At 42.7% G+C, this 24,844-nt stretch overlaps 1 protein-coding gene across 6 annotated transcripts in view; it reads right to left on the bottom strand.

The window, feature by feature from the left end:
• The window catches only part of LOC118450580 (agrin), a 239,896-nt gene that overhangs the window by 105,990 nt on the left and 109,062 nt on the right, over positions 1 to 24,844 (bottom strand). For 5 of the 6 annotated variants that reach the window (XM_085656940.1, XM_035886418.2, XM_085656938.1 and 2 more), the window contains one exon: positions 14,148 to 14,180. The exons of the other annotated variant lie outside the window; for it this stretch is intronic. In XM_085656940.1, coding sequence (XP_085513066.1) covers positions 14,148 to 14,180 — 33 coding nt within the window. The remainder of the gene's footprint in view (positions 1 to 14,147; positions 14,181 to 24,844) is intronic. 6 annotated transcript variants of the gene reach the window in all.

Below are 24,844 nucleotides of genomic sequence, written 5' to 3'. Positions count from 1 at the left end.
AATGCAGAAGAGAACGAGGTAGACGACGGGGAAAGAAAACGGTATGAAAGATAGAGGGGAAAGACGCAGTCAATATTTGCATGCTGCAGGGTGGCCGGAAGTGCACTCCAGCGACGGAGACAAGAACCTCGTACCTGGCCAACCACTTTCCAACCAAGTTGGATCCCTCCAGCCCCCGGGGGCTTCGCTCCCGACCATAAGACACACCCCACTCGGTGCGCCCGCTACCCGAGCATGCCGGTCGTCGAGGGTCGACCTTTTGAGGGCTCTCCTCTTGTCGAAGCCGCAGAGTTGCATCTCGCAAGATTTTATCCCTCTTTCGCTCTCGCGCACGCTCTCCCCCGCACCACCCCTCCCTCCCCCCCCCCTCTCTCTCTCTCTCTCTCTCTCTCTCTGTCTCTCGCCGTAGACCCGTAGGGTCGCCTCTCGACGTCATCATTTTCTGATGACGATGCGCGAGATAATTATTTCTTGCCGGGTAATCAAGTGCCCTGCAGCAGCAGGTCGGTCTTCCCTTTAAAATAGAGACTTTGGCGATATCTCTTATCTTTCCATCGTCGCGCGATTAATTTCCCGATTTTTTGGCCTTAAGCCTCGTAACCCGATCCTAGATAGTTTTCGAAATAAAATAATCAACAAGTGCGATAGCGCTCGATTCGTTCGAATACTGAGCCGTTATCTCGCGATAATGTTGTTGTACGATAATGCCAAAGAGTTTACGCTGTAATATATTTACTATTATAGATGATAATACAAATTAGACCGTACACGTAGAAAATATTGCCTTTATCCGTCTCGGTGGCGGCAGCTGTAATCCAAAGTATGAATTTTTTAAGATTCCTCGTCATACGTTGCAAAGGATAAATCGCCCTCGCATAAATCAGAGGACAGGTGCCGACCGCGGCAACTCCGACGGCAACCCGCGCATTTTCTTATTCATTATTACACGTATTCACGACGGAATGCGAAATTATGCATGATACTTGGATAACTCGTCTTGGCTCGCGCGCGAATTAGAAAGAGCAAACGTGCGAAATAATAAATCGAGCAAAGGGACGACCTTGTCGTACCCGTCGAATAAATTCGAAAAAGTGTCTTATCCAAGATGAACGATACTCTTGTATGAGAATGATATTACAAGCATATTTCTCCAAGTACCTTTCTTCCTTCCCTTTTCTTCTTCTTTTCCTTTTTCTGTCCTCTTTTTCTTTTTTCTTTTCTTTTTTTCGTCGAGAAAATCATAGACACGAGATGTCCGAATCGTCGTCCCATCGAATATTTCCGCATCGAAGGATTTCTGTGCGTCCAACGTATATCCAACGTCGCACATCGGCATATTCCTACATAGCTCTCATCTCGTCACGATCTCGTGCGCAAAGTTGGAGGAAAATTCGTTGAGAAACGAACGTCGGGAATGCTCGTCGTAACCGTTCCAAAGTCGTGTTGTTCTTCCTGTGCGGCAGTTCTCGTCCGGTGGTCCGTTCGCGCTCCGGACACGTGCAGCTATGACATTTGGAATTCTTCGAGTCGTAAAAATCCTTGACCACTGTGTACGGACGGTGCCCATCTCGCGTTTTCGATACGTACGCTAGCACGTACGCGAGTATTTTGAAACTCGTAGAAGCCATGTGGGAGTAAACTTTTCACGATCTAGAAGTAGTTGTATAGGACAGGGAGAAACAGAGGGAAATAGGATAGAGGGGTTGGAGATGGGGCATACCTACTCCTCGTTCGTTCCATGCAAATTCGATTTCCAAGTCCCCTCTGGTCGAAGCGGGACTCCGATAGCGGAGTACCGACGGTCAACGGTACGGCACGGGCATCGAGCCACTCCTTCGAGTGTGCACGTGGATAATATCCAGGAATCGTAGTACGCGCCGAATTCTAGCGCGAACTATTTGAAATTCAGGGAGATAAGCAACGAGCCGGGCGCGCCCCCCATCCGTGGAACACCCTTCCCTATGTATCTAGCTATACCGTATAATCGGCATTGGCCACTGACGACGACAACGACGACGAAAAGGGACGCGAGGGATACGATCTCGAAAGGTGCCAACCCAACCAGAACCAAATTGAAAACTCGATTTACCCTTTGTGTAAGGTCGACTAAATCATTGCCCGGAGGATGTGTTATCGAAGGAGATACATGCGTCCGCGAACTCTACCCTCTAACACGAACGAAATTGGTACGCCCGGGCTTGTGTGTCGCTTTCTACGAAAGTTTCCGATCCTTGCCTTCGCTATCGAAGGGAGAGGAAGAAAGAGCACTCTCTCCTCCTAGAAAAAGAAAATTGTCGGCATGGAATTTGATCGAGCGTGTACTGCATGAATACTTTCTTTATCCATCGGCTATCCGAATTTATTCGAGGGATATCTACGATAATGTCGAATGAAGGAAAATGACGAAAATCTTGACGAGAGAAAAGATTTACGATATGCCTCTCGGCGAGCTTTCTTAGGAGTCTATTAAGCACAAGTTTACATTAAACTTTAACATGCCGCTTTATAAATCTTTCCTATTTGCAATTTAATACGAACTTGATATTCTCTCGGTGAGAGTTCGCTACGGTTAAGAGAGTCTAGTACTCCGTACCGAACGCGTACCTACATCTATTTAAATATAATGAGGAGGGAAAAAAAGAAAAGTTCGCGACCTACCTTCTTCCTAAGCCAACTTTCGTAGTACTTTCCTGAGGTCTTGCGCGTATCTCGATTCTCTCGGAAAGGGGAGCTCATGAATGGTGAATGCAAATTGGCGGGGTAAGTTGGGTGCATCGACGATAAGGGCACTACCCGGTGAAAGTAAGGATCGTTCGTGGCACGCAAGAAAATAGTTTCTTTCCTTAAAAACAATTAGCGGATAAGGTATTTGAACTTTTAGTACCTAGACGCAAAATCAAACACATTTCCGTTCGTTTTAATAATCGCCGTCTCAACGCAGCTTTTTAAACACGAAACTATTCTAATCGACGATTTTAGCCTTAGTCTTAGATACGATAAGTTATGCGCGATCGCACGACGCGTACGATCAGGACGCGGCATAAGTCTCATCTTTACCGTTTTATACTTGAGCTTAGGCGAGATCTTAGGCTCTGTACTGTACGCGCACCGGCAAGGATCTAAGTAAATCCGAGCGCCTGGAGCAGACGCATCATTTCCATATAAATTCTACGTGAAGCCCCCAACGTGGAATGGCCGAGCAAGATCTTTTGCCGGATGGAGTCGTCTTTCATCTGGCAGAGGTATTTTGCTGCTTTTACCATCAACGATCGGGGAACGCTCTAAAAAGGAACAAAAATATTGGACCAACGAGAAACTCGATATTATCCTTACACGCTCGCATCTACCATCACGACGTTTTACATTGAAATTTCATAAACCTCTGATAAGGGAACGTTCCTCTTCATAAATGAACGGCTAATACTAGTAATTTAACAACTTCATCGTGACTTCATCGCGAGTTTAAATTAGAAATAATCAAATCTCCCTGTTAATAATTTATCCTTTCGATTGACACAAAATTTATTTCAACGATTAATTACAGTTACTGGTTGTAGGTAATTCAAGTAAGTATAAAAAGAAAGCGAATATCCACGTTGAAACGCCCTTTACGACCTTAAAACCACGTAAAAAAGAAAGATAAGAAAGAAGAATTGTTAGAATTTTCTTGGCTTATGCGTATGGTATTATTTTACGGCGGTGCGTATTAAAAGACGCCTCATTCGTTGGAAGTTTTCCAAAAATATCGATAAAAGTGGATCGGAATCGTTCGTTAATGAGATAAAAAATTATAGGCATGTTCTACGATTGCCATTATCCGATATATTTTTCGACCGTTTGTTTTTCTCGTCGTTCTAAAGGGTTCGACTGAGGAGAGGATCGACGAGCAAGCCAATGAAAAGCAACGAATAGAGAGGGGGCAGAGAAAAGTAAAGAGGAAGGAACGACTACGAAATGACACCAAATAACAGCAACGTACCGTGAGTAATATTCGTGGCGTGCCGCCGTGCTTTTCCGCGGTTGTAAATTCGCCAGAATTTATCGCTCTGTACCGGGAAACATAATAAATAGGGAAGGGAAGTTGGGGTGGATCCGTTCATGAGTTTTTTGACGAGCCAGCCGGATCGTCAACGAAGCAGTTCGCTTTTTGTGATTTGGCATAAACGTTATGAAAACGAAATAGAGAAGGACGAGTGAAAAGATTAACGTTCGCTCGAACGAAAGTAGAAAGATAAAAAAGTAACGGAAGGAAATACGATCAAAAAAATATTAATGGTTATCTCTCGACACGACGCCTGACGAGAGGACGGACTCTCGTTTGGTCGTACAGTCGACAGAGAGAGAGAGAGAGAGAGAGAGAGGGAGAGAGAGAGAGAGAGAGAGAGAGAGAGAGAGAGAGATAACGAAGCTTCCGAATGTCAGAATCAATCGACGAAGGCTTAAGGACGAAGGCTAGTAACGTTGAGTATCATCGGCACATACGCGCGATTTCAAGTACACGTATGAGCTCTGCCGAGCGTTCGCTAATTACAATTCCCTTCATAATTGGCCACATGTGCGCGAGCACGAACGTTGGAGCGTTGCGTTGCGTTGCGTTGCGTTGCGTTGCACTGCGTTGCACTGCTGATGACACTCGAGAGAGAGAGAGAGAAAGAGAGGGAGGGGAGGAAGAGTCAGTCCTCCACTTCGACGGACTCCTTCGAGGACCACCACCCCGCTCTGTCGAATGAAGCGCTTCAACTTAAACTATACTAAGGGCCTCTTTCGTCCTGCAAATTCATTCTAGTAATCTTCTCTGTACTTCTGCGGAATCGTCTGCTTTACTAAAAAGGTTCTTTTTTGCCAACTAATCGAACAAAGATATTTTACTTGTATTTTTTTTAAGGGCGAGCGAAATACGAATTAGGAAGCGAAGAGTAATCTAATGAAGGATAAAAATAAAAGGATGCAATGTAATCGTATTTCCCGACGGTAAATTATCCTTTCATAATTGAGTCATCGTAGTTTGTAGATGCGCGATCGTCGAATTCGAAGGATTCGCTCGAGTTCAATTGGAGACAATATACAATCACGAGACCCAAAGGAGTAGTATAGGAAGGAAAGGACGCGCGCAACCTAGGGTAGAGAGTAAATCGCTCGAAAACGTTATTCGATTAGGTGGGTTCGATGTCGCGTTACTTTGAAAATGAACGTCGAGATCATATCGAGAACTCCGTTGTTAATCGAGTTATTCGTTGAATTATCGAACCGAGTTTGTCGCGAATAAACTCGAACAAAGAGGCAAAACGGAAAATAGAGGTTTTGAAATCGAATCGAAAAAACGTAGGAACGTTCTCGAATATTTCTCTACGTCTTACCGAGGAATTAGGCCAATCGATCGTTCTAAGAGAATACTTTTTTTTTTCGCGTTACGATCGCGTTGCACGCGAAATCCGCGCTGATCCGTCGTTACCAGGAGCGATCGATGAGAAACAAGGATCGTTGGGTCTTGTTCGATTCGAAAAAATGAAAAATTAATATATTTCCAATGGTTTCAATGTTAGCGATAAAAGTATAAATATTACCTTTTTTTCCATGTAGTAATATATTAATAAGATATATCTCGTTGGGTGACTTAAAAATAAGCTTAATAGGATTGGAGCGGTGCAGAAAGTTAAGGTTATGGGATAGCTGCCCAAGGTATATTATAGCTACCCTGGTATACAATCATAAATACTAAAGCGTCGTCGCTCACGAATCGTTTCTGTGACTGCGTTCGAACAATACATCCGATCTGTGGACCATTTCTCCAGGGTTAGGAAGCGCGCGGGCATCGACTCGAAAACCCTATTCAATTATCTCGAGCGAGTAGTCCTGCCGCTGTGCGAATATTCCAGAACGCGGTACAATATTTGAACGGACTTAATTATTACACGTGGATATATCTCCTCCTATGGGCTGCGTCGAGGCAGAGTAGAAAGGGCAAATCTGTCGGACGCTCCGGAGCAGAGATATACCTTACTCGTATCTATTCCTTCGATCGTTTTGTAATTGACAATTAACTTTGCGAGAATGTAGCTAATATTTCGAGCGTTACGTTAGAGAATGATCGTTTGCATTGGGATTCGAATGAAATTTCATAGATATTTTCAAGTCTAATCTTATCGTATCTTATTAAATTCGTTTGGCGAGCTTTTCAATGACTCGTCCAATTGGATAATAAGACGACTTTTGCGCAGCTTCGCCGGCGGTGAACTTGAAACGATTTGATTTAAGTTAAAGGTAATACTAAGCGAACCGAAGCGAGCTATCGCTAGCTACTTTTCAGTGAGCTAGCTCATTTGTGCCACGGAGAGTATTATAGTAGGGATCCCGAACCGTGCTCCGTGCGTTTTAACGAAATCTCCAAAGAATATAACGATAAATCGTGAGGAAGGAATCGTGCGTCGTCCTAAAAAACCATAATTTCTGGTTCACAGGTTTACGACGATTACGAGATCCTCCGGTGTTGCTTTCCACAATGTTCGATAATTCGGTAGAAAGGCGAGCGAGCTCTCGTCGTTTCGCGCGTACTCCTTCCTAATTTTACAGGAAAAGTTTTAACGGCTATTTTATAGAACGACAAGCCGCTTTCCATCGTTTCCCTTTGGAATCCCTTCGGAATCATCTACTCCGAGGAGGAGGAGGAGGAGGAGGATCGTGTAGAGAATGATGCGACATAAAACCAAAACCATCTAGTTACACCGACGTTTGGTACTTGTATCGCTTTCTACCTTGCTTTTAGATTTCGCTTTTAGACCTACTATTTTGTCTGCTTAAAAATATCGTATCTCGTAATATCAACGTTTTCTGTCGCAAAGTTTTACTTAGGTTCGCGACAAATGCCATCAAAAATGTTATCGTTGGAAATAATTATGGAACCATTGTAATGAGAGTAATAAGGCATTGATATATCAGATAACGAAGTACGTTTGTTAAAGACAGTTTCGTAATTGAGCTGTGGCGCGCGCGCGCACGCGGGTAATGTCTCGACGTTCCGCAAAATAGCGCTTAAAACTTTGAAGTCGTCGTCGTCGTCGTCGTCGTCGTCGTCGTCGCGGCAAACGCGTCTTTCGGCTTCAGTCATTAAAGCGGCTTTAAAGGTTCTCGCGTAAATGGGAAATATTTCGATTTCGCATTATAGCAAAGTTGTAAATCTGAAAAAGTTTCTAACCTGTTTCCAACGTGCGATTATATGCAGTAACTTAACGCGTTGTGTAATCGTTAAATACTCGTTGATTCCCTTAATTTCGTTAGGCATAAACGACGCTAGGGAAATCATCAATCATGCGACGATGAAAAAGCAAAGAGGTGACCCGTTGGGGATCGTGTCTGTACTCACGAAGTGTGTTTACGTGTGTGAGAGAGAGGTCGCGACGGCAGGAGGACACAATGGAAAGTTCGCCCTATTGTGGCGAACGCCTTGTTGGACAACATTCGCCGGAAATAAAGGGTAGCTAGGAGAGCTTGCACCACCATCGGTCATGGCTTCGCTTCTGCGCTGTCAGGAAAAAGACGGAAGGGAGAAAAAGGGTTAAACTCGGCCCAGATCTACCACCATCCAGCAATCCTTCTCCTCTCCTCTCCTCTCCTCTCCTCCTGTGCTCGAGCGGCCTCGGCTTTTCTCAAGCACAGCCAACTTTTCTTTGTTCGGAAACAGAATGGTCGCGACTCGTCCTAGCCCCAAGCTCCGTCTCGACTCCTTTTCTCGATTCGACGAACGAACACCGACGATCCGAGGTGTCCGACAAACGGATTGTTAGCGTGGAACCGCTGGAGAGAGAGATTCGAATAGCCTGACTCCGAGCAAAAAGCTAGAAGAAAGCTCTATGCTGCCGTTGGACTTTAGTTTTCCTTTCGAGACCATTTTCTTTTTTACATCGCACGAGATATTTCGTACGAGGAAACGAATGTTTCCTCAAAAACGTGAATGGATCGTTTCTTTTAACATCTCCATAGGTTAATATCTGTACGCGCGCATGTAAGGTGAGAGGAAGAGCGGGAAATGATCGAATATAGAAGTTTCCTCAATTTTCTCAATTTTCGTCGTAAGGGTACTCGAAGCGTAGCACGAACGGGGAATAACGTCGTGGAGAGAGAGAGAGAGAGAGAGAGAGAGAGAGAGAGAGAGAGAGAGAGAGAGAGAGAGAGAGAGAGAGAGAGAGAGAGAGAGAGAGTCTTAAATCTCGGAACTCTGGATTCGCTTCGCGATGTCCCTCGAATATCTACTCAAGAGAAGAGAACTCGGAGATGGAGTGTACATATAAATCGAGCAACTTAAGTCGGAATAATAGACTATCGATTCTTCTCTCGTGGAACGAGGGGAGCAGCAGCGCGCGACGCTTTCGTACCTTTTGCCTTCTCTCGCCTTTATTTACGGCAAAATTAATCGAAAGTCTTTTTCCTCCTGTCGAACGAGTTACGAGAGAAAAAAGCTGATGGAGAGAGCGGGCGGCGGAGTAGCACTCAAAGACAAGGAAAGGTTTCCTAAACTTTTCCCATTGTCGCCAACAAATGGACGCTCGTCGAAGCACGTTCTCTTTGGCAAACGAACGGCGCCGCGGGGGCGAACTGAAATTTCGCGCTCGTTTCTCAACTTGACGGCCTCCGAGGCACTCTAGGTCTTAGGCGTTTGTTCAACAAACGCATGCAAAGCGCGCCATTAGTTACGGCTAAAGTTTGTAATATACGATCGAGTGTATTGCACGCTCGACGTAATAAGGCTGTAAGTTCGAAAGGAGAAACTTGGACGGACCTGAATTCTCTCGTTGCGCCTACGACACAATGTCATACCGGTTCGAATTAGCCCGTGGCCAAGAGAAGTGCGGGCAGCGGTTAAAGATGCTGACGTTGATTACGAAACTCTTGTCCATTCATTTATCTAAGAAAACTTGTTGCCATAATATTACACGTTATACTCGCGAAACTTTGATCGAATCAACGTAAAAAAATATTCCATAGAGATTCTTTAAAACTCATTTTTTTATTTTTCATAGAATCAGGAGAGGATCAATGAGAGATATTAAATAAGAGGGTCCATTGCCAAAAATAAAACGAAAGATATTATAAAGTAAGTGTTTTAAATGAAACCAATGGGAAAAAGTTTGAGAAATCGTACGATTATCTTTCGAGATATTTTTTTCTTTTCGTTTCGTACCGTCTCTAGATGAAAAAAGAGCTTCTCGTATAAAGGATCGGAACGATATAACTGGGTCGATCGTCTGCGGCCTTTGTCCATTTCAATGATCGCTTCTTACGTTTCTCGGATAGAAAGCGATCAACGGGGATCGTTCATGCTTCGGGCTAGGTTTAAATTCGGGAGGAGATTGGAAACGGAACGTGAGTCGTTTTTCGTTTCGCGTTTTCTTTTCCTAGCGAAATATAGCGCGAATCCGCACCTAGAGAAACGAAACTAAAGCTTTTTCGTTAGACCCTTATTTTAGATATTTCATTTCTTCTCTTTTTTTTCCTTTAAATAAATTGAAATAAATTAAATAAAGATAATTACATATTAAGAGACAATACAACGCGAGCATACATCGATTATCATAAAGTTCTTTGGAAGAAGAGAAAGATAGTATTCGATCGAACATTCTTGATCGAAATGATCTCGAGTCGTTCGATTTCGTTTTTAGGAAAAAAATTGCATTACATGGCTATCCATTGCAATGGGACAAAAGTGGGAAGATTGAGATTGGAGTGGATATATAAGAGAAGGAGAATAGATACTCAACTACCATCCCAATCTCTTATAGAGTTCTAAATCTAGTCGATAAGTTTTGCGGTCTATCGACGAGAGCTCTAACAATTTATTTCGTACATTTTTCGAGTAATTTATATCGCGGCGCAGCGAAGATGTCTCTATGCTTCGCTTTTATGGTCAAGAAAATATTATAATTATAAATGAATTATTAGAAGTCTTGGTAATTGTTTGACAAGCCGTTTGTGACTCGTTTAAATATTTCCGAAAACAATAGTAAGACGTCGAGTTGGGAGTCGTTGCGGAAATCTTTACGGAGAACAAGGAATGGAAGGTGCGAGAAAGTGGAAAGAAACTTTCCGAGGTGGAGACAAAAGTTTTCTTGACTTGAGAGAGAGAGAGAGAGAGAGAGAGAGAGAGAGAGAGAGAGAGAGAGAGAGAGAGAGAAAGAGAGAGAGAGAGAGAGAGAAATGTATCGCGTCGTTCGAGGAAACTCGCAAGTTCAAAATTGACAATGGAGTTACCGAATACACCTCGGCGGAAATCACAAGGAGAAGAGGGCGCAGTCAGGCTTGCCAGGCGGCGGTAGACGTTGCGGTAATTCCGGACGCGATCTAACCACGGCACGTTGGTATTACAACCGGGCGTACCAACCACCGTCGTCGGTCCGATATCGCGTCGTCAACGGGAGACCTCGCCGTCGTAGTTGAGACCTCCCTATCCTACAACAGAGTATATACCTGCTATTATCTATATCTCTGTACGTATACACACACGGACAGAGCAGGTGTATATAAGTTGAAGACTGAAGGAGGAAACTGAAAAGGGGGACATATCGAACGTCGCACTTTGGCTCGATTGCCGGCTGCGAATTGAATTAAATTATGAATTAAATATTGGTTGAACAATGTAACAAAGAGGAAGAGAAAGAGATAAGAAGATCGAAATTAACTGTCGAAAGTATAAAGAGAGGGTGAGGAAGAGGAGCTCGACAAAGTTGCCTTATCGAACGATCCACGCAGCTAATATAAATGATATTCTATCGTCTTAGTAACTTTCAATATTACCGGAATGTAAAAAGAGAAGAGAGTACTTAATAAAAAAATAATCACGATGGATCATAGTACGGCACTATTTGCGAGTAAAAGTTTACGAAGCGACATTGCACGTGGTCACAGCTAAGTACGAAATCGCATCTCTTTCTTCTACGTCGTATAACATTTGTTAGCTCTCTCGTTGGTCTTATCGGCTTCATAAAAAAATGCGTTTTTTCGGCATGCGTTTTCGTTCGTTTACAGACGATGCGGACGATGCGCTTTGTTGCGCCCGGGGGTACGATAATTCACCAAAAAAAACCGTGAAACATTTGTTGTCCGAACGGCATTAATTCCAAAACTGTCGGCCGTTTCTGGCAAATCTGCATAAAAGCGTAGCGCAGCACTCGATAATTCGACCGATACACGCGTCCCCGACAGCGTTCCTGATTTTCTATCATGGTGACCCAACAACTTTACCCTCCTTCTATCGCCTATTATATGCCTTTTGTCGATCTACGTGGTTGACAGTACGCGGTGATTTATCCGTTGTTTCGTTCTAACCCCTTGAGTTTTTCCAACAAATACTACGCGGTTATCTCGTCTCCCAACGAAACAAGACGTTTCGAAGTACGATGATAAATAATCATCGAAAGCTTACTAGAATTCGTCGTTACGCGAACGAATTTTAAAGTTGCTAGGAAAATTTTGTCGCGTTGGTAAAAAAATAAGGCCCCTTTATGAATCGTCGCGACTCGCACATTCGTACGTCGTCGGCGACGGGGCGGTGTTTGCGAGCTTTTGAAAAAAAAACAAAAAAGAAAAAAAAAGAAAAAGTAAAAGAGAAGACGGAAAGGGAAAAAGAAAAGCGACGGTTTCGCGTGACTCGTCGCACGGTGTAGCCCACCACATCGTTCGTTTGTTTTAATTTCCAGCCTTCTAATTAAACCGCGACCACCAAAAAAGGAAAACTACGGAGAAATCTCTCTTCTTTTTTTTTTTCTCTCCCTACCATATTCCATGTACGCGAGCTCGCGACGGCCTCGGGAGGGCTAAAAGGGAAAGGAAGGGTCGACGATACGTGCACGCTACAGAAAAAGAATTGTAACGGGTTGTACCTCTCGCTAAATTAACCCGATTGCCTCGTGCTTTTTCGTATGCCGATCGTATAATTAGCAAATTTTTTCCTACCTCAAACGAACGGATAGAATATGCAAAGAAATTCGAAACGAGGCTAATTCTAGAAACGTTTTGGACGAATATCGTGAAGAACGAGATTCGATCCTTCTTCCTTTTCACCCAATCGGAAAATCGTTCGTTCGCTGTTCCTACGCGAATCTTCTTTCCATCTCTTTATCCCCTCCCTCGTTCTCCTCTTTTCCTTCATTTCATTTCAGCTTCCCATTCCGTGCGATGTAGATTGAAAAAGCGGCCACATTATAAATAATTTAAATGCATTGCTTTTTGGGAGGGGGGAGGTGGGAAAAAGAAAAAAGTGGTTGTGGAAACTGAAGCGACAGCACAGACGGTGTACCGTTCGTGTCCGCGGCTTTTTTAAAACGTCCGGTCAAGAAGAAAAAGGACAGGCAGACAGACGGCGAAGGAAAGAGAATAAATGAGGAGGAGAGGTAGACGCGGTCGATAGATTCGCGCTTAACCAATTCACGAAGGATTTTTATGTATTTATTTATCCGTTCGCCGATTTAATATTTTCCCCAACTACTAACACTTTTTTGCCCATTTTCAGAATGAAAAAATCGAAGGTGTCCTTTCGCCGTACTACACAGTGCAATCGACAAAACGAATTTGAAACTTTTACAAAATCGAATCTCTCCCGTGCTGCCGATACCACCTCCATTGGCAGCAATATACTGAGCTTTTTCGTTTTCCTTTATTTTTTCACCGAATCGGCAAATGAGATCAACACATTGCCGATGGCCAGACAGATATATATATATATATATATATATATCTATCTGTCCCCGTCGCAATTTCGCGTCCTCGAATTTTTCTTGGAATCGCGAACGAACACGCGTATTTTTTCGATATAATCCGATCAATTTGAAATTCTAATGTGTTCTACGCATATGACGATGTTGAGCGCATATACACACGGATCGTTAGAAAATAGGATGAGAGACGTTGAAATATATAATCGACGATCAGAGTTTCATTTCATCGTCGACGACGACACTCGAACAACGGTCGTTTAATTAGCCCGGCACATAGATGCATAAATGTTTCCTTAACGATTTAGATACGATCGGGAAAGCTATCAAAATGTTGGTCCGCTTGAAGCCAATAAGTAATTCTTTCGTTGGGACAATTCGATTCTCCTCGGGCAACAAAGTTCATTAACGAAGTACCGAGAGCGAAATGACAAACTCGTTATAACTCGTAAATGGTCCTGCTGCTTTCGACGGACGATGAAATTCCATCGACAAAAGCGAACGAACGTTTGCCGACGGAAAATAGCTAGCTGGTAAAATTTTCTGTCGGTTTCTTCGACTATATGAATCTCTCGTCTAGCGCACGTAATAATCACGATCGATGTATCTTCCTCGCGAACGTTGCTCAGGATAGGGACACGTCGCTTTTTTCTCGTGCGCCTCCCTTCTTTCTCGCTCGACGTTCCAAGAGAGATAGGCTGCCCGTTGTTCCCGATACTACCCGATCGTTCTCTTTTCTCGCTCGAAGGTAATAGGGTATAGTCGTATATAGATGCCTCCACCGTCGAAACTTTCAGGATTACTACTGTGGAGCCTAATCAGCAAGATTGCCTGCAATTTGCCGTCCTTATCTCGGTACATCCCGTTTCCCGAGCAAACCCCTCCGTACTATTCAGTTCTTTCGGTCGACTTCTGCCCTATCCAGGGAGTCTAGCCTTCCAGAAACGATGGCTCCTCGTGAAAGACCATCTTTACGCGCCAGCGGAGAAGGGCTTTTTCGAAATAATATCTTCTCGTTTCTCGTCTCCTGGCCTCCTCCCGCCCATGTCCATGTCGGATAAAAACCTGATTTCTTTTGCTGTTTGTCTCGAAATGAAATCAGTGTTAGCCAGTTTGGCTTTTGTCTATTTAATTACATTAGACCGGGTTAAATTACGTATCCCTTACATATCCCCCGTGACGGATAGCGCAAGAGGAAGCGAAGGAGAAGCTAGAAAAAGATGTTGATCGGTCGCGTCGAGTCCTCTCTCTCTTTTTTTTGTCTCATTTCTTTGCCTGTCACGCGTCTCTTGGCGTTGCTTAATCGTTGCTCCCTCTAAGCTAGAAATGGCAAATGAGATGGCAGAGGCAAAGAGAAGGAGTTAGAAAAAAAAAAGTATGCTTACGAGCGTTTAAGCGATTAAGCCAAATAAGTAAATGTAAGTAATAAAATCAAGTTAGACTCACCGGCGTTATTGCTGGCGAAATTTAGATCCTTACCTAAAACAGAAGAAGCAGAAAGACACGTTAGTAATGTATAAAATGGGACCCCGATGATAATCCTCGCAGTATTTTGCATGCATACTTATCATAACGTAACATTGCGTTCAGGCATTGATTTTGGATTATACATATGTACGTGCCGGGAGGATCCGCCAACGGCGGATATGCCAACGGCGAAGAGATAATACTTGACGTAATTAATTAATTCCTGAACGCGGACTACAAATTTACACGTGCCCGAAAGCCGTTGGAAATCGAAGGAGAGAATACTCGAGCCGTCCTAATCTACACGATCTAATGCCCGAAAATTTAAGCGCGCTCTTACGGTCCTATTAAAGCACATCATTTTCTGAAAATCTCTCGTGGTTGTTTACACAAAATTTGACGTGGCACGTTAACACAAAGTTCCATCATCGATGCCACATAATTATTTTTTATACATATTCCTCCTGACTATCGATCCTCCTAATTTCTTTTATTTTTCCTCTGCGGCAACGTTGCAACGCAATTTTTACGATCTATTGTATTCGCAAATTATCATCGTTACCTAGAAAATGCGAGCGGTTGCCGTTTGTTTACGTTCTCGTTGAAATTCTTCGGAGAGATATGTAGCTACTACCTACGTCGTCGTTCTCTACCGAAGGAGAAAATTTACATTCTCCGTGGACGATCGCAAGCGTGCAAACGTAATGCAAACATTATGGAATATGTTGTACGATATACAGATGGCATGTGTATATACATGCAAACATGATACGAGTATATATAAAGGGAATAGGTAGATACTTAGCGTGGAAAAGGGATGAGGATGTTGGAGATTGGAATTTGAAGGGAGAACCACGTAAATACGAAGTTATGTGGATGTGTGTTGGATATGCGGAATGGAATGTACGGCAGAAACATGACATACGCGGGCGCGAATATACGTATAGGGATCGTACCTGGTCTTTCCAAGAGAACTTGCGATCTTGAGGGATCATTATCGAGTGAAGTCTATTTATCGAACGTCGCGGACGCGCGGTATGTATTTGCCTTGCAAGTTATATTCCCACGAGTAACGTACAATGAATAGTTAATCCAAAGAGCCATTTACGATTATCAAGTAATCGTAAATATCCATAAATATGAAAAAAAAATTTTGAGAAATCGATCCTGGCACGAGTCACAAAGATCCGATAACGCCTTGTCAGGAATTGATGGATTTCTTTTCCTCTGGCCTAGGTAGTCCTTTTACATTATTTAGAAGCTCTCTTTTCTCGGAATAGTTGTCCTCGCGGCCATTAACCAACGGAGAAAAGACGAATTTACTGGCGTTCGACGGTGGCACCGACGAATCTCCTACGTTCACGAAAGATTTATCGCGATCCTCTGTCTTTCGACGGTAGATCATTGAGAGAAGAAGCTTTTTAACTGGTAGGGCCGTTCTCCAAGGACGCGGCCTTTTCGTCAAAGGGATTAAATGCGGACGCCTCTGTTGGGACTACAGAGATTAAAGGAACTAGAAAGAGAGAAAGAAAATGTACAATTTTAATAGATAATGTGATGTTTCCTTGGCAAAGGAGAGGAAAAAGATAGCACGGTGCGAGATCTGACATTTTTCAAGACGAAGACCTTTCTCTTGATCTTTCAAAGAACCTGTGTGTGTGTGTGTGTGTGTGTGTGTGTGTGTGATACGATCCAATATCCAAATAAATCATCAAACTAAGTAAATACATAGAAAGAATGGTTGTCTGTAAGCGTTATCGAAGGAAAATAAATACAAAATCTGGTCGTATTGTATGGAAATGAGCTTGATTAACCTCTCTCTCTTTAAATTCACTTGGATGGATAAAAATTAATTTCCCGTTAGTTCTGTTGGTTAAAAAAAGAATAAAATGAAAATATGTAAGAAGACGTTTCTTCCTTTTGCAATAGGTAAATGGAATTTCCTCTGAAAACAGTAGGTATCTATTATTTTTTCCCCCCAAAAAATAGATCACCGTTTTAAAAGCGAAATTTGAAACGAAATAGAAACTTTTCTACGACATTCTCTCGTTATCACTGCAATCTTTTGTAAAGCGATCCTAATGTATGTTGGGATCGGACCAATGGATTCTCGCTATTTCGATATACCTTGAAAGCAGTTTTCTTGAGCATTACGGAAACAGAGAGAGAGGGGGGGGGGAGAGAGAGAGAAACTCGCTTTTTATATTTATATACTTGGATGTTACCGTTGTGCGTTTTCGAGAAATAGGGAAGAAGGATACGGTAACGCGTACTCGTGGAAACGAAAATATTTGGATAAAAAATTGCATAGCGAGAAATCGAGCGAAGCAAAGAAGAATTTTGAAAGAGGGTAAAGAAGAAAGCGAGAGAGCGCGCCGAGATTTCGTATTCTTCTCGTGGGTGGTACCGAATCCCATCGTTCGCGCTATATGGACCAGAGAATGAATGGATACCTCGACGCAAGTGGGAGACTGGAATAAAGAGAAGAGGAGACAAGCGAAGAGAGGTAAAAATTATTTCTACGGTCTTCTCCTTTCATTCCGATCTAGGCGAAAGATTTGATAGAGAGAGAGAAAAAAAAGAAAAAAAGAAAAAAAAGAAGAAAAAAAAGAAAGACGAAGCGCGTAGGTGCACGCTAGCATACGCAAGCCACTCCTTTTATCCGCTCCGATAAATCCTCACAACGCGGGTGCAACGCGTCGAAAAGAATTTTCACGGTAAAGCCTCGGATCAACGGATCTTTGTGACGTTACATGGAATGATATTTCAATCTCGCGAGACTCGCACGAAAGTGAACGTTCTCTCCCTCTCTCTCTCTCTCTCTCTACTCTTTTTACTATTTACGACCTAATGGACACGCATATCCGGAAGGGATATATGATTCGCGTCCTCTTTTGCCAAGCAAACGCAAGATTTGATTGCATCGATGAAAAAGGAGAAACAAAAATGCACATATTCTCTTAGACATGGGACGACCATAGGAAGAGGTACGAAATAGTCTCTGTAGGTGTGTATATCGTGTATTACGCGTACACTAGTTTCTAATATTAATAAACGATGCTTCGAAACGAGAAATCATATTTCCAGACGATCGAACGGAGTCGTTACCCCTTTCGAGCTATCCGATTCGAATGCATAGTGGCCGATTAAGAGGAAGCCTTTTTAGTGATATCCATTCAAAAGGCGGAAGTCCAATGGTGCGGAGGAGCTGGTTAGATGGCTGCTAGAGATTTTGGAAAGACCGCAGACTTCCTTAATTCCACGCGCCGTTGGTCGACTAGATTATCCTTCTTCTCTCTCTCTCTCCCTCTTGTACGTGCGCCAAACGTACGAATAGGGCGCGCGCAAATACAGGTAATATATATATATATATATATATATATATATACACATATATATACATAGAGAGAGAGAGAGCGAGCGAGAACAGCCATACTACCTATCCCCACACTTCCACGGCTGATTTAAAGCCCCTTAATCTCAGATGCAGAAACAAGCCCCTACGACGAGCGACCGTGGACACGAGCAAGGAAGGCAACGTGCCGTTATTAGAGCCGAATTGAGTTTTGCCATTGCCGAAAAATCCGCCCCTGATAGAGTTGCTTTTCTAATCGAATTTTCGAGCGTAGATTAAAATAATAACGAATAAATTTTCTCCTTGACTCCCTTCAACATCCGTGGGATAGTTAAAAAATATTCCTCGTGATACTTTGGTAACAACGGAAGAGGAAGAAACGAATATCAACGAGAGAATCGGTTTTTATTCGTGCCTCCTCGACAACGGCCATTATAAAGAGGCAAACTGGAAATTATTGACGTAATATTGGAAAGCGATAAGGTCAGAAGCAAATGAGAATTGGGTGTAGTAACCGTTATTAGAAATGTGCAAGTTGTGCACCGGTTAAAAGTGCAAGGAAAACGTGTCCAAGCTCGAGTCGTCGATGTATACGAAAGATTCAATGAGCCGAAGACACTATGTCGATTGGTTCTTTCGCTCGATTAAAGGCATTAAGACGTTTTCCCACCGTCGAAGAAGGAAGCTATTTTGTGTTTCATTCGGAAAGATCGAATACGATAGGAAACGATAATGATTTTTAATGATTTTCATTAAAGATAGAGAACGGGCTAATGTTGTTCTAGAATGATAAGCCAATAAGAACTTTCTTTCTCCTTCTCTTCATTGCGCAAAGATATTTCGGTAACTCTTGTGGAAGCGCTAATTCCGATATTACGTTCTTTATTTTCACGATCCGAACGGTCCAGCGGTATATGAGAGAGAGAGAGAGAGAGAGAGAGAGAGAGAGAGAGCGCGTCTTTATAAAGAGCAAATCTCGTACAAGTTACGAACACGTTCCGTATTGCGTTTCTAGTTTCACCGAGTAATACGCCGAGTGCACCGTGGTAAATTGTTTTTTCATATGATGCTCATGGAAATATGAGACACGACTGCTCGAGAAAGAGAGAAAGATTCTTTTAATACTCTCCAACGTACTAGAAGCCACGTCTGGCTTCTATTACTTTACCGTAACGCTAGAAATGATATTTAATATAATATCTAGTAGAAAAATGAACAAGTTCTCTATCTTGCCTCCCATTATCCTTTTATACTCAACCCTCCAAACGGACCACAGTGGAAGATTAATTAAAATGCCACAAAAGGTTAACCGAAAAAACGTAAACGTAAGCGCGTACGACGACTCTTATTCTTTCCACTTTCATCCTCTAGGCCACCGATTCAGCCTCACTAGCATCCATCCTCTTCTTCTCTCATTTTTATCACCGTTCCGAATCGGATTCTTTCGTTCTCCCAACGGTGGTGGCAGCAGCAGCAGCGAAGGTGGCTTTAGGTTCACATTTTCCGTTTAACGCCTTTTATCTCGGCGACTGCGAGGAGAAAGAGAAAGAGACTGCTTATCCCCGCACGTACTTTATACCCTCATACATTTTTTTTCTTTTACCACGAGTATTCCTTACCGTTCCTTTTTCGCAAGTTGGTTCAGTAAATGGCGAATAATCGTCCGAGTACGGGCCAATCCTTTGTTTCTCGTTGAACAATGCTCTCTGCTCTTCCTACCGCGGCACCATTCTCGCGTCGCGCGTTTGACCGCAGCCTGAGCGTTACTACTTGAGAACGTTCCTCCGGCCATTTCGCCGACATCGTCGTTGTCGTCGTTGTCGTCGTCGTCGTCGTCGTCGTCGTCGTCGTCGTCGTCGTCGTCGTCATCGCTTCTCCCTCTTTTCATCGGCCCTTCATTTCTTTATTTCTTTATTTCTTTATTTCTTTATTTCTTTATTTTCCTTTAAACGCCTTTAAAAGAAAAGACCGAGTATTATAAATTTTAAACGTGTCCCCCGTGTACGACACATTCTTTCTCCTCTTTACTTTTCCTTCTTTTTCAAGAGAGACGTAAAAAAATAAAGACATAGAAATAACGCGACATAAAAAGAAGACATAGAAGGACGCAACGATTCGAATTTATTCCTCGACGAAACGGATTACATGCTATTTTTATATACTACGCTATTTTCAACGAATAACCTACTATCTCGCTACTTTGATTTCTCAGATATTATGTTAAATTGTACGCCATTTGAAGAACAATTCGTCTTGCCTTCGTTTGCCTCGGCTTCGATACGTTACAAGCAGATCGTTAAATTAGATCCTTTAATATTTCTTACCTCGCGCAATTCAATATATATTATATTTAGCCACTCGTAGAGTTCACAATACGCTGTTCCATGACATGGGAACGATTGTGTCAGAAAAATCGGAGAACTCTGTCCTCTTTATCGAGGTACATTTTAATATCCTGCCAATTTAATATCCTACCATTGCCGTTGCCGTGTAGCGCCGCCGTCTCGAAGCAGAGCATTTTAATAAAGTCACTATGAAAAGTGAGTGTCACTCTGGTTGCGCCGTCCCCTTTATAATTTCCTGCAATTTCGTTTATTATTCTTCCGGTTGACCTATCGTGCAACCATTCATTTTTCCTCAACTTCTTAAATCTCGGTATCATCGTCGAATGATGCCAAGAGCAAATTGAACGATTATCGAGAACACGCAGACGCAAAATGGAAATCTCGATTTTTATTATATTTAACAAGCTCAAACAATCGACCACGCGAGCAGCCCGCGTAACGTTGAACGAGCCAAGAGTAACAGGGGGCCCTAGAGCAAACAACTCTACTCTGTCGCTTCCAAAGTCACTCTATTATATCGCGCTCGAATATATACTCGTATTATAAAAACGCGTTCGTCGAAGCTCCCTTTCTCTTCCTACCTTCTGCTCGTCAAGCGCGTTCTACATTCCGCCATCCGCCATCGTCGTTTTATGCAATAGCGATAATGTGCTTTCTAGTCTAAAATTGTCTTTCTTGCCAAGCAAGTACCGATAAGAGCTCTCTGTCTAGCGTTCGAGAAACGGTCCTTTTTATTCAACGAGCGCGCTCGCTAGTCTATCTTTCCCTCCTCTCCTCGTCTCCCCCTCCCTCCCTAATCGCTTTGTTTTAGTCCTTAAAGATTCCTCGATTATTAATTATTATCGATTATAATGAAGCACGGATCTTCTATTTTATTTCGTTTTAAAGAGAAATTTACAATGGATTCTAATACGCAATCATCTAATTTTTGACGTTGTTTTAAACTCTCTTACGGAGAAGAAAATTTCTCATTTCGTCGATGTTATCAAAACGGGATCGCTTTGGTAACGACGAGGGGAATAATCGTTGCGACGCATCCTCGTCAAGTAATATCGAAGGAAATTAATTTTGAAAAAAGAAAAACAAGAGCCATCTTGGTTCATTTGAATATTATGCCATTTACTTTCTACGGAGAGAGACGACTTTCATTTCGCCTAGTCCATTCCTTCTTAATGCTCGTCTTGCTTTCGTTGGAATATCGATAATATCCTTCCAGACGAATAATTTTATTTCTGTCTGCCGGATATATTAGGTCCTTCGGCTTTGCGGTTCGCCAACTTATATATCTCCTTCTCGTGTTTGAACTCTGCGTACGTGCCCCTTTCGAGATACGCGGACAGGGCCGACGAGCTCTTATCGTAAAAGAAAATTTTTACGATCTACGCGCCGTAAGAATTTTTTGTATTAAATTTTATATTCATGTATACGGCTCAGCTAAAATACTACTTATTCTTGCATCAAACTTGATAAGGTTCGCCATAAAAATTCGAAATTACCAAAGCCAAATTTCGAACTCCTACCCTAACCGACCCCGCGTATCGCTCGTTGTCCGAAAAGCATATACTACTCAATTCCACTGTCGTTACGAGGAAAATCGAAGAAACTCTTGTTTTAGTCGCGAAAACGATCCGACTTCTCGTAAAATTACGAGTAGGGGTTGGTACGTGCTCGGACAATCGATATGCAACGACCAACACCGACGCGAGAGAACAGGGGCGAGATTTCTTTTTTTCTTTTTTACTTTTTCGTTTTTTCCTCTTTCCCTTTTTTCTTTTTTCATCGGAACGTAAAATTTCGAAATGTAATCTACATCGGTTGGATTAAACGTGAGTGATTTTTCGAACGATCGCCGGCATGATTTCCCTAGGCGCTAGAAAGAGAACGATAGCGTTACGTTTATGCCGCCCGAATATAATCGGCATTTTCCTAGAAGCTGGCAGATTTTTCCTGGGAAACGCGATTTCCCTTTCAAATGGTTCGCGAATCCCGATGCAGGCGAGATCGTCGTCGTTGGTAACCTATGACAGTGGTGCGCGTCGTCTTTGAACACTCGCTCTGCCCGCTCCGCTCCACTCCGCTCCACTCCGCTCCACTCCGCTCCATTCTGCTCTGCTCTGTTCCGTTCCGTTCCGACTCGCACGATTCTGAATGGATGGAAATTGTCAAAAATAGCCGGAAGAAGCTTTGTGTGTGTGCGTGCGTGCGTGCGCGCGTGCGTGTGTGAGATGACCGTTTATAACATTTTCGAAGAAACTCTGGTTGCAAATCGCGGTTGAGACGGCGAATAAATTGCACCCACCGTCGGTTTATAATGGATATCCGTGGTCGATCTTTTGTTCTACTTTGGCCGTACAACATTTGTCATGTTTCGCCGTAGGAGCGCGCGTTCGGAATTTCCAACCAAGTTTTCTTTCTCCTTACGGGAAAAGCTGCATAATATATAGATTAAGCCGACGTACACGCGCGCATCATATAAATGAAAGAAAATTCGCACCGTCGAGCGTCGAGAAATTTTCCATTTCTCTTTCCTTCTTTACTACACTTCCCAACGTTCGTCCATTCTATCGCGATTACCTCTACGAATACGTCCGTCGGTCCATGATTACGTGAAAACAGTTTGAAATGAAATTGACGCGATTACTTTTCGAATTAAGCGAATTTCCAAGGTACCGCCGTGGGGGGTCGGCTCATAACTCGATTTATCCCGAGACACGAGTGAATGGAACTCTGAGAGAGAGAGAGAGCACGAGTCTAAAACTTTTTAAATAATTACATGCAACCGCACATCGCAGCGTCGAGAATGAAAAGAAAAGAAAAGAGAAGGAAGAGGTAGAGGTAAGGTAGAAGTTGGTGGGGTTGGTTGGTTGAAACGGTGAAGGATCGCAATTGAGTCGAATAGTGCCGTCGTGGTGTTACCTCGTCCTTTACCCTACTCCTTCGCACGTACCACGTTCAGCCCTACGAGCATTAATGGGAAAAGTTTGCTTTTATCTTTTAAACGGCCGGAAACACTACTAATTTCTAACTTCGGGCATTACTTGTACCTACTCCAGCATTTTCGAGTAGGTACATTTACCGGCACGAGCGAGACCGCCAGCTTGTTACGGAACAGATACCATTTCTTTCATGCTCGAAATCACCCTCGATCCTGCCACTCCCGATCACAAAATCCTAAAGATTGCCGGAAGAAAGGTGAACGGCTTTATTTAGAAGCTCTATCCGACCACTCTAATCGAGATGTTTTTATCGCGGCGATATCAAATAGGAAAGATTTTCCATGACGAGCGAGCGTTCTTACCAACCGTTCTTTTAACGACGATAATGCCACGAAATTACGGGTCATCCTTGGCTCCCCTCCAAACTAGACACGGCTCACCTCAGGAAATCGGCCAAGGCGGGACTCGACGTCAAGACTTAAGGGTTTAACGTTAAGCTCTTGGAAGGCGGATCAAAAATGATACGGTCCGATAGTTCACCGAAGATAAGCAGAAAAGACTAGAGAGCAAGGTATAGGAAAACGGAGAGGGAGAGAGAAGAGAAGAGAATGAGAGATCAAGAAACAGAGAGAGGGAGAGAGAGAGAAATCCTTCTAATTGCTTCTCGCAAGGCGATTAAGTAGATTTCACGTCACATTTAAAATAAGCCTAGAGTCAAGCCGCTAAGAAGCAACGACGATGTTCGTGGCAATGGCAACTTCTGCAGCAATTACGTGAAAACGCGACCTATATCGTTGCTCGTGTTAATTAATCCTTCGTCATCTTGGAGTCTCTCTCATCTAGACGTACGTATAGTTCTAGTCGCCTGTCTACATTTGTCTATGTTGAGAAAGATAGAAGGAGACAAGGGAAAACGTTAAGATGATCTCTGACGAAGACGAGAGAGAATTCCCGCTCGATTATTGGCCTCTTACTCTAATGATTAATTGATTCTAGTAAAGTCTAGTCCTTATGGATGATCATCTGACATTCAGTATTTAGCCGTTCATATAGATATAGTCTATGCGTTTATAGTATGTAACTCGTTCAAGTGTCGTAGAAAATTCTAATGCGAATACATTAACGCTTATTGCCTCTGATGTTTAGCGTGAAAACCATGAGCGAGCGCATGTTCCATGTCTAGTAGTGTCTGGGTTTTGATACCGAAACAGACATGAAAAAGAGAGAGCGAAAGAGAAAGAGTCTGTGCATCGTCAAATATGTATATGAAACGATGCTCTTTTATGAAGTATTCTCGTGAGTAATTGTTAAGTCTGAATTTCAATTGTTTCCAAAAACAACATAATTTATTAACTCTCTGTATTATTTTCTCTCGACGAAAAGCAGACGATTTTCAAGAAACGATACAGCTCGCTATAAAGGAATATAGGAAAAAATTTTCAAGATAATTAACGTTTTTATGTTCGAACGAACTAAATATAAAAGTGGATAACGGGATTGTAAAAATGTCGACTTTTGACGTGTCATCGTTGTACCGTTCAGTTTATTTCGAACGTTCATAGGTATAACCTACTCTACACACGGCGAATTGATTCCAATACTCATACATTTGAAAACGGTCGTCCTTGTTATCCGCTCGGTTAATCCCAAAGGAAGAAGGCTCGATAGGACACTCGCGCATTGCCATTGCTAATTCTACGAATGACAAAAAAAAAAAAAAAAAAGAAAAAAAAAGAAAAAACAAAAAAAAGAAAAGGAAAACAGAAAGGAAGAAAGAAAAAAATAAAAAAGAGAAAAGTAATGTTTCTCCAGGGAATAAAAATATCGAAATACGAAGTATTTGACGGGAAGAATTAACGGAGCCGACGGATTTAACTGGAAGAAAATTTATCATTTAAATCCTAGAAGCTTTCTTTAACACGCTCTTCCGAACAATTTTAGTTCAATTTTCAGCAGAGAGAAGAGAAGGAATCGTGCTCGTGTAGAGGTCGAAACGAGAACCTCGAACGATCAACCAATTAAGCGACATTACGTAAAGTA

This window comes from Vespa mandarinia, chromosome 5 (genome assembly GCF_050613455.1).
Source record: "Vespa mandarinia isolate Hongniang chromosome 5, ASM5061345v1, whole genome shotgun sequence".
Classification (NCBI taxonomy): Eukaryota; Metazoa; Arthropoda; class Insecta; order Hymenoptera; family Vespidae; genus Vespa; species Vespa mandarinia.
This window is presented reverse-complemented; position numbering and strand designations above follow the sequence as displayed.